At 39.6% G+C, this 14,671-nt stretch overlaps 1 protein-coding gene across 2 annotated transcripts in view; it reads left to right on the forward strand.

Moving 5' to 3' along the window:
* gpc6a (glypican 6a) overlaps positions 1 to 14,671 on the forward strand; it is a 743,431-nt gene that overhangs the window by 479,723 nt on the left and 249,037 nt on the right. For both annotated transcript variants that reach the window (XM_034192493.1, XM_034192502.1), the window contains exon 4: positions 6,148 to 6,313. In XM_034192493.1, the coding sequence (XP_034048384.1) occupies positions 6,148 to 6,313 (166 nt within the window). The remainder of the gene's footprint in view (positions 1 to 6,147; positions 6,314 to 14,671) is intronic.

A 14,671-nucleotide genomic window follows, 5' to 3' on the forward strand; every position in this document is an offset into this window, starting at 1 on the left:
GCAAATAAATTAATAAAATGCAAAAAATACATATATTTTTTTTCAGTGCAAAATTATAAATGTACTCAGCTCAACCAATTGGGTACAGATAAAGATAAGGGACCCTTCACACATAGCACGAATAAGTACAACTCAGGGCGACTCACAGCAGAACAGCGCATTTGAGCAAACCACGAAAACATTGAGCCGACGGGCAGGTGTGAACGATGCGATGGTTCGTGCATGTCATAACACAGTGTGAGCAGCTGCGTGATGTGGTTACACATCGTGCAGCTGCTGTGAAAATTAAAAAAAAAAATAGATACATGCCACCCACGGGATTCCAGTAAGAAACTACCACTGAGCTACCATCGCTGTCCTGTAAAAGGTGCGGGAAAATGCGTGATATCAAGAACGACATGGACGTATTTAAGAAAAAATAAAACCACACACTATATAAAAACATCACATTATATTGCATCCCTCTTTCAGGTGAGCAATACAAGTATGATCCGTCTGTTCCTCTGTAGATGTCCAATGGTCACAGATGTACAATCATGAAATGGCATGAATGAGAAGCAGGGCGCTCTTATCATATCCCCATCTGCTGGCGGTGTGTCCATCTGGCCCCGCGTGCATGTCCTGCCCGACTTGCATGTCTTGTGGACAGAGCGCTGCAGGACAGACACCGCGTCATGTGGAATAGAGCTCACATGGGTGGCGTGACATTCAGATCGCCCACTGCGTGTTATGATCTGACGGTCTGGATCACATGGGCAGGCTGTCAATGTGCGCGACATGCGTGCACTCACTGCAGCCCATTGCAACAGTGATATATGTTTTTATGTATGTCGATGTGATGACAGCAAGCAGACACACACGCGTCACTGTGGACAGTTGTTAGTTCATGTCCGTCCAAACGCACTACGTGTTCCCCAGGCGTGATGTCCAGAACCACAGATCTCCACAGCCACTCCTGTTGGCAGACACACCCAACGTGTCACTGTGTCTGTTTGCAAAGCCACACTCATGGGGCACTTATAGAAATTTTACATACAGCTCGACAGTGATCATCTGCAGACTGTTTTTGTGTTAATAGTGTGAATGGCCACACATTTTCTAAGTGCCATGCGAGCGGTGTTAGATGTTCGTGTGTGTCATCTGGAATTTGGCCGACACCTGCCGCGAGAGGGTTTGATGGGCTCTCACAGTGCACGCTCTGTATTTCAGCCACTGGTGTGCACAGACAGTTGTAGCAACAGGTGTACAAGGCGGTAGAGGCAGCTATGATTTTACACATATTACATATGATTCCTGCTTCATTGCGCAAATCGACCAAATTCGCACTATGTGTGAAGGGGCCCTAAAAGAGCAGCATGATGCACAAAGACCCCATTCAGACTATTTTTTTTTTTTTTTTTTTTTTTCTGAATGTGAATGGTGCAAATGGGATTTAGGACAAATTGTTGTCTTTCTGATTTGAGCTGCATTCACCACAGTCTGAATGCAAATCAGAATCAGAATCAAATTTATTGCCAAGTAAGTTTGCACATACAAAGAATTTGATCTGGTGTTATTTGTGCATAAACAATAAGAACAAGAACTGAAAAAAAAAAAACACTTCTGTAAGAAGTAAAAGAGTCAAATAGGCAATGCTGTAGTCACTGTTAAATAAATATAACTTAGTAGAGTGATATGATTGTAGAACAGATGTCCAGTACCTTCCAGTGCAGGGATGACCAACCTGTACTTTGTGGGTAGTGGTGGGGGGGTCAGGGTAAGTGGGGGTTTCTGGCACCATCTTATCTGGCTGATCTGGTGGAACTTTACGTGCCGGCCCGGGCTTTGCATCGCAGGATGCGGGACTTCTCTGTGTTCCCAGGGTGAAGAAGAAGTCAGCGGGTCAAAGAGCCTTTTCGTATTGTGCACCCACCCTGTGGAACAGTCTTCCTGCAACCGTGAGACAGTCGGAGTCCGTGGACATTTTTAAGTCAAGACTGAAAACCTATTTTTATTCTCTTTCTTATGCATAGTTTTTATTTTTTTTTATCCTTTTCATTCTTTTACTTCTGTGTTTAATCATGTATTTTTTTATTCATTTTTAATTATTTATTTAAATTTTATGTTAAATTGTTTCATGTAATGCACATTGAGATGGCTTTTGCTGTGATTTGGCGCATTATAAGCTAATTAAATTAATTAATTAAGAATTAATAAAATTTTTGTGTCTTGAGGTTTTGGTCCTGATGGACTTCAGCCACCTGCCAGAGGGGGGTGACCTGGGTGAGAGGTATCGGCCATAATCTTCCTTGCTCGCCTCAGGGCTCTGGAGGCATACAGGTCTTGTAGGGATGGCAGACTGCAGTCGATCAATGCCTCTGCTGCATGAATAATGCGCTGCGGTCTTCTCCTGTCATTAGCAGTGGCAGCAGCGTACCAGATGGTGATGGAAGAGGAGGAAGAGGAAATATGGCTAGAATCTGGCTAGCTCATGGATGATCACATAAAACTACACCCGTGCAAACACCGTGTCTTCTCCAGTAAAGCTCTCCATAAAGAAAAGCACTTTCCCTGTGGTGACTTATCGCCCCACACACACTCACACGCACACACCCACACTCATTCAGACATCTGCGTGAGAAAACATTTGCAGCAGTTGTTACAGCAGAATTTTTGTTATCTGCAGTGATGTGACTTCGAACACGTGAGCTTAAAAATGTAACTTTTTGTGACCTTATAAATTTATACCTTTCTGAAACATACATTCACATTTACCTGATTAAAGCCAGGCCACTCTCTGCACTTAAATATTCCAACAAGCTGTCCGTTATTCTGGTGCAGCAGATAACAGAATATTTGCAGAGGAATCCTTCAAATCTGATTACAAGCACCAAAGTTTGACTGTGTATACCTTTTGGTACATATTTTAGAAAAATAACATTAGCCATTTGAATTTTTCAGTAGGGGGCCAAGTAGAGGTCAATTGACTGCATAGGGGTCAAAAAAAGTTTCAGTCATATTGAAAGCTATACCACATTATGTGTCTGAGCACAAAAATTCCAAAAAGGTATAGTTTGGACTATCTGTGACTGAATGTTCTGGCGTTGTGGGGTAAAAACAGCAAGCATGGCGACAAAGGTCACTTTCAGTTTGTACAGGGGTCAAAAGTTAAAGTTGCTCCAATTATGGTAAAACATGAAGCAAATTATTGGTTGAGTTAGTAGGATTTTAAAAAGGAATAGTTTGCACCAGGTGTCATGCTTAATTATCATGTTACAGGGTAACATATGTCACATGTCATAGAATCCAATGGATGTCGACATTGTTTGACCTTTACTTTGGAGAGCAAAGTAAAGGTCAATGTCTTTATATATATATATATATATATATATATATAGTATAATTCTCTGTTGTAGAATTGATGTTTTCCATGTTTTGCTTCTTTGCTTGTTTTTTTTTTGTTTTGTTTTGTTTTTTTTTTTTGCAAGTGTTTCTACATTTGCTCATGTTGTTATCTCGGAGGTGCTGTGGCCTCTATTCCCCACTGTACTTTTGCCCAGATTTCATTATTACTGTGAATTTAAAATAAATAAATAATTAAAATCCTTACTACACCATTACAAAAAAGTTTCTCGTTTTTATCATGGATTTGCTGTATTATGTTAGACTTTTTTTTTTTGGTTTCTTAGTTGATGGTTGTTTCTTTTTTGGTGATGAACTCAGTAGAAGAGGATATTCCAACATTTTAAGATGGCAAGGACAGAAAAGCAGCTTCAATATAAATTAACCTGTTGTGTGTCTGCCATGTCTGTGCCTTTTGTTCATGGTTTGTGTTCTGTCCTGTATTTTACGGGTTATGTGTTCTAGTTTGTTGCCATGTGCCCCCTTTGGTTTTATGTATATGTTATGTTTCTGTCCTCCCTTGCCTGTTGTTCATGTCTGCCTTATATCTGTGTGTGTGCCCTCGCCTGCCATTTGTGTCGTCTTTGTGCCTTATGTGTGTGTGGTGTAATCTGTTCCCTGCCCGTGTCGGTCAATGGTCTTTGTCTTTGTGATCAGTACCCGGTCAGTGTCTTTGCTTCTTGTCATTTTGTATCTTCATTTGTCTTTTGGGTTATTTGGTTTGTCCATCTATTATGAACTTGTGATACATTGCTGAATTTTGAATCCTAGATTTATTCTTCTGAGATGCGCAGATACCCCTGTTTAATCTGGCTCCTCTGTCACAGCCTTACAACAACACATGCATACACACAAGAAACCAGTCTCGAGACTGTGTGCTGGACAAATCTGAAGTCAAGCATGAATACAGAGGCTGACAGGCCAATTATCAGATGCAGTCCTCGTTCTGCATTCCCACCTCTGAATGGAGGCAGATGTGAGAATCATGTCGCTTTCAGTCAAGTTGGTGCAATGACACGGCCTGAAAACAAAAGACAGTCTTCACAAAGAATCAAGACGGACAGAGCTGTAAACCTCGTCTTGTCAAACTGATCTGATGGGTTTGCACATTTCAAGCTTTGCAAGATGTGATGTAGCATGGAGATGTTTGTCAAAAGTTGAAATGCGTCCGACTTTTCCACAGAAGCTTCAATCCGGAATTGCATTCTTTACAAGTGATTGTGTGTCCACACTCACAGTGGGATTCAGTAGGATTGGTGCAGAAAACCTAGGATGTTTTGTGCAATGGGGAACTGCCTCAAATACGCATGCATTTTTGGTGTGCCATTTTTAAAAACATACTCACCTCAATCATACTCACCTCATATACCTGGAAGGATTTTTGGCAAACTTCGTGGAATATTACTTGGGTTGATGTGTCGAGGTGATTCATTTTTGGAAAAGATTGGTCAAAGTTCAAGGTCAAGCAAAACGTTATATTTGTCATATTTTCTCAGCTACCATTGTGGTTAGAGCTTTGATCAGTAAAGCAATTTTTGATCATGATGAAGTTATAACATAAAGTCATATCTAGTTAATAAAAGCAGGTCTTGCATTGCTGATTTCTTGACACCTAATTGTGTAATTTGATGCTTCAAAAAAAAAAAATAGGATATCTAATCAGAGCATGTCATATTGTGTAATCAGTGGTAATAGTAGCATTGTAGGCCATAGCTTCCAAAAAAAACCTGTGACATTATGATCCAAAAAACTTAATAATCAAATGTAATCTGTGCAGATAGGCCTCATGTGTATCCTTTACTTTAATTTTAAACACACCCTTGGTTATTTTGCTATTGCATCTTGAAATTGTTTTTGCTGTAATGTGGATTTGACTGTGCAGTCCATTTTATGCCAGGTTAAAATTAAAAGCTAAAATTAAAATACATTGCAGATTATTGTCTGTTTTGGAGCAGAGTGTTTTCATTGAGTGAAGCAGCCAGGTGGACACAGTGATGATGATAGCAACTGTTTGCTGTATTATTAGATATTTTTGTATTTTGATATTCTTGATATTCTTCCTCTTTAAATGTCCTCTGGAAATATAATATACATTTATAATCTCATGAAAGACATGCCACCCTCTTTCAGCAGAAGAAAGTTTTTAGATGTTAACAGACACTGTTAGTGTTAGCGTTTCAGTAGCATGTTGTTATGAGCACCAACATTATGACATAAACTGTACACTGCACCGTGATGGTGCTATGTTCATTGTTACTTGTAATCAGTCTGGTGTGTAATTGTATATGCAATTTCACAAAATTCTTATCCTGATAGGGAGCAACTGATTCAGTTTTCAAGGCCATAGGTCAAAGGGCAAATTCAGGAAAAATCCTTCAAAACGTCTGTCAAAAAGCTCTCTCAAAAAAGATCAAATTTCTTTCATAGTTGAGAGTGTTATGTAGGATGGTATGAAAAGCCACTTCTAACAGGACTTTGGCCTTAAATTTTTTGCAAACTAGTGTTGGCTGAAAACTAGACCATTGTGTTCTACCAACGCAGTGCTCTAGTTTTAGGAATTTGGTAGGCAAAAACCTGCAATCGGAGACCTGCTTTTGTCAATTATGTGTAGTTCCTCAAAGTGCTGCACTATTACTGAGAATAAGTATTAATAATTCATTATATAGACTTTTATCTCGGTGTGCATAGAGTGCAGAGTATGCATCATAAAGCATTCTGTAATAAAAATAACAGCAGTATAATGACGATTCCCACTTTGCTCCATAGGTGAATGTGGTTCCAGCATGTGTCCGAGCTTTGACCAAGATGCTGTACTGTCCGTATTGTCGTGGCATGCCTGGGCTGAAGCCGTGCCACAACTACTGTCACAATGTTATGAGAGGCTGTCTGGCAAATCAGGCGGACCTGGATGCTGAATGGAATGTCTTTCTTGGTAAGTAATTTTCAGGTTCATATTGAGCACCAACCTGCTCCTGGATCTCTTTGTCACCTTGGTATGAATGGGTATCTCTCTCGCTCTCTCTCTGTCTATCTTCGCTCGCTGAGTGAGGATTTCCAAGTCTGTGGGTTATTTATTGTATTTTATTTGTTTTTCCCAAAGCAGCTCCTTTGAATAGTTTCTCTGAGATTTCAGTAGGATGTGCCATTACATTCAGCTTTAAAGGCTGCACAGAGACAAAACTGAAATCTTATGTGTCTAACCATTCATGTCTCTTCTGTCTGAAATGTTATTGCTGAAACTCTGGCATGGTGCTTAAAGCTCTGATCCCTGCTGTTTGGGATTGATAAAGTACAGGAGATCCTCAGCAAACACATTTTCTATAGTGTTTCCAGCTGAGCTCAGTTCTTAATGTAGCACTTCCCTTTGGATTTAAGTAGCTGGCTGTTCAATTAAATGGATACCAGCGAGGGTTTCCCCTTCAGACATTGTGTAATCTGATGTTTTATTTATGTGCCCTCACCCTTCCATCCAAACAAATTTTTCCTCTTTTTTTTTTTTTTTTTTTTTTTTTTTTAATGAGGTGATATATATTTTAAGAGACATCCCTGGGGACCATGCGTCAGGCAAACTGCACGTCTGAGCTGGTGCCTGTCAGGCCTGTCATTCCACAGGCTGTCACATGACATAGCGCTTGTTCTCTCTGGTGGTGCGTCTGAAGTCTCAGATCAGCACAGGACCCCGCGCACTGAATGAGATGTCTCACAGCTTTATGACACGTGTTAAAAAGTTAGTGTCTTGTTCAGTTCTGAAGAGGAAAATCTATTTCCGCAGAGGGACATTGGGCTTGACAGTAATGGGAAGAGCAGTTGTAGCAACAGAATGATGAATCTGGTTAGACAAAAACACCCGTGAGGTGTAGAGAAAGTGGGTTTTTAATTTTGAATCAGGCTCTGTTCTGGAAAGTCAGTGTCATTGTGCTCAAATTTGAGATGTTGAGCCTGAGGGAAGTACGATTTTCAACACGAAAGGTTCATTTTTGTGATGCTTGCTGACATTTGTGTTCATTATCTCTTGCTAAAGAACTTTGATTTGCTTACTATGCAGCTTTGCAAGAAATATTGATTTGCCTTTTACAGACAACTTCTAAATGTATCACAGGTCACTTCTCACCAGTGGAGCAAATCTTTCTATTATAGAAATTTATGGATCTGGGATGACGCACGGTCTGTCATCGTCATCATCTCAAATCATCACTTATTACAGGTCACAGCTGACAGTTATCAAGCACTCTCAGTAATATTTATGTGCAGAATTTTTTTCATGCTTAAATGTCAATACTAATACAATTAACTGGTAAAAACCACAGGAAAAAGGACAAGTTCAAACTCCCCATGTATGTTATGTAGGTTTAAACTTAAACAAAAAGAAAGACATTTCTGAAAATGCTCAGCAATCTGTCCAAATTCATCTGGTCCAATCCAGTGGACAGAAGAATGTAATTTTATTTATTAATATTTTTGGCCCGTCACCGTTATTAGAAACAAACAAAAATGTAAAACACAAACTCAACTCTCATCCCTGTTAACTGTATAGAGTAAGGATTATTTTTACTCTGGTGTAGAAGCAGTTTTTTAAATTAAATGAATCAGAGTTTAAATTATTAAACTTTTATAAGTACAAGTGTACCCTCCCTGGTTGGATAACGTATTGTGGTGGAAGGGTTTGGGTGTTCCAGTGATATTGTGTTTTATGACGCATTGGCTCCTGGTTGGGCAACCCTTGGCAAATTGGTTGCAGATGAGGAGACAGACAAAGGAGGATTTAAAAAAAAAAAACAAAGACCCTGATGATTGACATATCAAGGACTAGCCCAGTCTCCCAGTTTTTTTTTTTTTCGTGCTTCCGTGACGAAATGATTCAAAGTTTCATGATGGGTTTTTTTTAAACTCACTATTACTAACTCTACTCCTACCCCCAACCCCAACCCTAACCTTAACCATAACCTAACCATACTCCTTCCCCCAACCCTAACCATAACCACCCCGACTCCCCCGCTTCACTTTTTATTTCGTGCAGCCATCACAGAATGAATTTGCATAAAATACAATTGCTGCCCAGTGAAGCTCCGTCATTATGAAATAAATATCAAAGAGTAGCACTGAAATGGCGCATTTAACAAAAAAAAAAAATTTTAATAAATCAACCTTTGCAGGCATAAAATGGCTGTTTCACTTTTAAGCAGTTGGCAGTGTCCTTTAGGTTTAACTGAGTGCTGCTCCTGATGTCTACATTACACTAGAAACTTGAAAATGTCACAGGCCTTTTTAGTCTTTATTACCACGTCAAAGAGAATAATCTCTGGATTAAGTGATATTTTTTTTTAATTCAAATGAATAAATGCTCTGTATTTTGTTGGGGCAGGGGTGGTGGTGGGCAATTAGTTAAGTGTGTTTGTTTTTCAGTGCAGAAGGTTTTGGGGTCAAGACTACCCCTGCCCATTTTCCATGTAATGTGGAGTTGCATCAGAAAGGCCCTCCGGTGGATCTGATGTGGTGACCCCGAGTAAAAAAACAAAAAAAAAAAAACAAGGGAAAAGCCAAAGGGGCTTATTTTGTCACTCTGGTATTTTCTTAAGTTGAGACTATTACCATTTTTTCCTTCACCAGAATGTTCTGTGTTTAGAAGCCTCTGTTGGTTGGCTGTTTGTTAGCATTGATTACTCAGTTTTTTTGTTGAGCTGGGAATGGTTTGGTTGCTTGCCCTGGTGGTTGCTCCACAGGACCCAATGCAGTTCCATGGTATTTTAGATAAGGTAACACACCAGCAGACCCGGCGCCAAGAGGGGGCGTTTGGGGGCAACGCCCCCTCACGTCATCAACCCCGCCCCTTCGGATGTGAGAGTTATCAAAAATAAAAAGAAAAAGAAATACTGGAAAGTATAGCAAAATATTAGTTATTCAATAATATCACGTATTTAACTAATAAACCAAATTAATTAACTAAAGTAATTAATTTTAAAACAAACGGATATGGTGTGTGTCTGTGTTCAAGTGATTTGATAGGTTGAGGGTTGCGCTTGTCAGTGCGGCAGAGGGCAAGGATCCTGAGTCCAGCAATTATGGCAAGGTGGATGAATTAAAGCATGCTCGATTTATTCAAGCAGTGTCAGAGCTGGAGTTCCTGGGATTCGTCAAGTCCACCAAGCAAAAGGCAGATCATGTAGCACGACTCACTTGGGGAGGGCATTAATGCTGCGTTTACACATAACCAAGACACGTTACGAATGTCATTTTTCTGTCATTCGTGACACATTCCTGACATTCTTAATGTGACTTAACGCATCTGAATAGGTTTCTTAATAGTGCGTGTTGGTGTGTGATATTCTTGATATCCGTGGAGCATGTTTTTGCCTGTCAAAAAATCTTCCATGAATGTCACACACCACCACAACACAATTCTCAGGTGTCAGGTGTCCTCAGGAACTGCTGCAACCTGTTACCACACGTTACGATTAATGGCACGTGTTGCTGGAGAATTATCAGGAACCATTACGCACGGTCAAGAATAGTGTTAAGTTCTGTCACATTGTGAACGAGGTGAATTGTCTCCACACACACCCATATTCATCCAACTGAATTCAGATCGCTCCAGTTTTTCAGAAGAACTTTGTGGCTGCATGCGTAGTTGGGCTCTGTGCCATGGAGTGGCGCACATGCCCAGTTGTGCTGTGTTTGCGCTTGTGATGGAGGTTCTGTATGTGGGGTTAATCTACTGTCTCGTGTCGTTTTCTCAGATCAGTTGGTTTTGTGGTATGCAGGAGATCACTTGACCGAGGATCTATACGTTCAAATAATAATTAAAAAAAATACTGTCATCACTCTTTACTCTTACTCAGTCAGTCTCTTACAACGGTGTAGCCTAAATACATGAGCTTTCCAGGAGCGCACCCAATTCATTATGCACGCTCAGAGGCATGTCCCCCCCCCCCCCGATAAACTTATCACCCCCTTAATATTTTTTTTCTGGCGCCGGGCTTGGGCACCAGGGCATGCTTCCAGATCGAAGACCTTAGCTGAGGTCCATGAAATTATTGCTCCGTAGTGGCTGATTTCAGTGCTAGACATTAGGGCTGAAATGATTATTCGAGTAACTCAAATAATTCAATTACAAAAAATGTTCAAGGCAAATTCTGTGCCTCGAAGCTTCGTTTAACATTGTAGTACATATGCCAGGCCTGTGTGTGGCGCTGTAACATCCCCAGAAAAAAAAAAAAACAGAACAAAACTAAAGCATGCAGCCGTGTAAGCGCTAATCCATTTAGCATCAAAAGCTTTCCAATATGACAGAGTAAAATAAAGCCTTTTAGGAGAAAGACAGTCCACGCTGATCATCTGAAATAACTTACTGCGCATTTAAAGTGAAGCAGTGTGTTTGTTTTTAAAAAAATCACTGTTTTGTCCGCTGGCTCCTCCTCACGTGGGGAGTGGCTACTTGCACGGACCTCAGCACTCTCCTCACACCGGGTGAGTCACAGCTCCGTCCAGCCACACTGACAGTCTCTGGCAGAAGTCCACTCTTTCTTCTGTCTTTTGCTCAGTGTTTCGCTTTTTAATTTTCACTTTTTTGAGCAACACACAACGCTTCATAAACACAGTAACTTAAATAAAACAAAACAATGACTGTGAGGCTTGTATGTTCAACCTCCAGCTGAAATGCATCTCTGCTGAATCGCAGAGAAAGAGGGATTTAAAAAAAATCATGCAGGGACCCAGTCCACCAACATAAAAAATAATAATAATTAAAAAAAAAATGAAAAATGGTTAAATTTTACAAGTTGAGGAAAACCAAAAAACAGAAAGCCACATCCCATCACCATTTCAGCAAAATGTCAAGACTTTGGTGGAGCTCCTGACACAGGGAAACATCCAAAACTTGTAATGATGTGAAAAAATAAATAATTACCCAGGAAAACAGAAAGAGATACACTAAATTTGACAATCTGTGTGATGGCGCAGCGACATTGTGCCATAGCTTAGGAAGAGCCCTGGACTGTTGATGTTGTTTAAAAATGTAAACGTACTTTTTATCCGATAACTAGATTAATCACCAGAATAATCGATAGAATACTCAATTAGTAAAATAATTGTTAGCTGCAGCCCTACCAGACATGAACTAAATGGCCTTTCAAACATATTTGCAGTAGTTTTTACACCAACTACCAATAAAAAAAACTCAGAGGTAACTCCTTTTTGTATTTTTCAGAAAATTGCTATGTCTTTCAGCAAGGATGTTACTGGTAACATTTTTTTTTTGGAACACTGTTTATTCATTTTAAATTGGCACACATACATCAGCACTATTTCTCAGCACTGTGCAAAAAGGATTAAGAAAACACAATGTTACTAACAAGAACAATATGAAAAAACAAAACAAAAAGTAAAAAAAAAAAAAAAAAAAAAAAAACAAAAAACACACAACTCCCTCCCCAGACATAGCATTGTGTACACATTTGTCTAGATAAACAGTCAAAATATCAATTTCACTGTATGCAGAGTTAAAAAAGGCAGGTTTGCAGATTACAGTCACCATTTTACAATTCTTCATTATTTGCTAAGTTCACGTTTTTCACAAATTCTCTAAATCAGGGATGAAAGACTTGTTAGCAGACTTTTAATGAGTCTCATTGAATTCAGGTGTGTTGGAGCAAGGAGACAACTAAGAGTGTCAGGAATGTGGCTCTCGAGGACCGAACTTGGCCACCCCTGCTCTAAATGGTCCCCATATCTCTTCAAGCATTGCCAGTTTCCCTTTCCTAATACATGTAATCTTTTCTAGAGGAAAAAGTATGAGCATTTGTTTCACCCAGTATGCCAAACTGGGCCTGTTTGTCTTTTTCCAAAATATAACAGTTGAACTTTTAGGTTGCCGGAGATGCATGTTGATCATTATTTATTAATTCTTGGTAAACTTACAGTGAGGAAAATAAGTATTTGAACACCCTGCGATTTTGCAAGTTCTCCCACTTAGAAATCATGGAGGGGTCTGAAATTTTTATCTTAGGTGCATGTCCACTGTGAGAGACATAAGCTAAAAAAAAATCCGTAAATCACAATGTATGATTTTTTTAATCATTTATTTGTATGTTACTGCTGCAAATAAGTATTTGAACACCTGTGAAAATCAATGTTAATATTTGTAGTAACCTTTGTTTGCAATTACAGAGGTCAAACGTTTCCTGTAGTTTTTCACCAGGTTTGCACACACTGCAGCAGGAATTTTGGTCCACTCCTCCATACAGATCTTCTCTAGATCTTTCAGGTTTCAGTTTCAGCTCCCTCCAAAGATTTTCTATTGAGTTCAGGTCTAGGGACTGGCCAGGCCACTCCAGGACCTTGAAATGCTTCTGACGGAGCCCCTCCTTAGTTGCCCTGGCTGTGTGTTTGGGGTCATTGTCATGCTGGAAGACCCAGCCATGACCCATCTTCAATGCTCTTACTGAGGGAAGGAGGTTGTTTGCCAAAATCTCGCAATACATGACCCCATCCATCCTTTCAGTATGGTGCAACCGTCCTGTCCCCTTTGCAGAAGAGCACCGCCAGAGTATGATGTTTCCACCCCCATGCTTCACGGTTGGGATGGTTTTTTTGGGGTTGTTCTCATCCTCTAAACATGGTAAGTGGAGTTGATTCCAAAAAGCTCTATTCTGGTCTCATCTGACCACATGACCTTCTCCCATGCCTCCTCTGGATCATCCAGATGGCCACTGGTGAACTTCAAATGGGCCTGGACATGTGCTGGCTTGAGCAGGGGGACCTTGCTGCCCTGCAGGATTTTCAACCATGACAGCATCATGTCTTTGTGACTGTGGTCCCAGCTCTCTTCAGGTCATTGACCAGGTCCTCCTGTGTAGTTCTGAGCTTTCTCAGAATCATCCTTACCCCACAAAGTGAGATCTTGCATGGAATCCCAGACCGAGGGAGACTGACACTCATCTTGTGTTTCTTCCACTTTCTAATAAATAATCATAACAGTCGTTGTCCTGTAGTCTATCACAGCCTTGTGCAGGTCTACAGTTTTGTCCCTGGTGTCCTTAGACAGCTCTTTGGTCTTGGCTATGGTGGATAGGTTTGAGTGTGATTGATTGAGTGTGTGAACAGGTGTCTTTTATACAGGTAACAAGTTCAAGCAGGTGCAATTAATACAGGTAAAGAGTGCAGAATAAGAGGTCTTCTTAAAGAAAAATTAACAGGTCTGTGTGAGCCAGAATTCTTGCTGGTTGGTAGGTGTTCAAATACTTATTTGCAGCAGTAACATACAAATAAATTTTTAAAAAAATCATACATTGTGATTTCTGGATTATTTTTTTTTTAGATTATGTCTCTCACAGTGGACATGCACCTAAGATGAAAATTTCAGACCCCTCCATGATTTCTAAGTGGGAGAACTTGAAAAACTGCAGGGTGTTCAAATACTTATTTTCCTCACTGTATGTTTTCCAGGATAAATTCCCAAAATAAAAGGAGCATGATTTATTGGTATGTTCTTTGATATAATCATTTCTAATACTTTTTTTAACCTCCTCCCAGAAAAGTCCAACCTTAGTACATTGCTGCATGTAGTGGAATAGCATCCCTTTATCATCATTACATTTTGTACACACATCTGGTATGTTACTAATATATCTGTTCAATTTTACTGGTGTGATATAACTTCTCATGAGCCATTTATACTGTATGAGCCTAAATCAGGTATTAATTGATTGTGTGTGAGTTTTGGTACATGCTGATTCCCAGTCCTCTTCTGATATATTTATTGCTAAATCCACATTGTATTATGGAAATTTATGGATCTTTGTTTTTAAATAAAATTTTCAGTTGAATTAGACAGTAACAAATTGTACAGCTCTGATATAGCACCTTTACTTCGACTGTTTTTAGAAACAATTTTCTCCAAATTATTATTATTATTTTACTTCAACTTAAAGTAGTTTTTTTTATCTATATTGTATTTTCGTCTACTTTCCTCAAAGACATCAAATTCTCTGAGTTAGACATAAATAAATCTTGCATAGTCTTCAATCCCTTTGAGGCCCATTGCTGAAAAACAGGGTCTGGCCTCCCTGGAATAAAAGACTGATTTCCCCATATTGGACTATACAAATACTGGTCACATTTTAAGTAAATTCAGAGGCATTGTAATGGTTGGGTATCCACAATCACACATATACAGTGTCTTTCATTATGACACAAAAACCATCCAAACATCGTTAGCAGTTAATGATGTTAAGTCTGACCACTGAGGATTGTGTTGCGCATCTTACTTAGCAGTAGATTAGATAGAAATATGATG

The sequence above is a fragment of the Thalassophryne amazonica genome, chromosome 2 (assembly GCF_902500255.1).
Source record: "Thalassophryne amazonica chromosome 2, fThaAma1.1, whole genome shotgun sequence".
Classification (NCBI taxonomy): Eukaryota; Metazoa; Chordata; class Actinopteri; order Batrachoidiformes; family Batrachoididae; genus Thalassophryne; species Thalassophryne amazonica.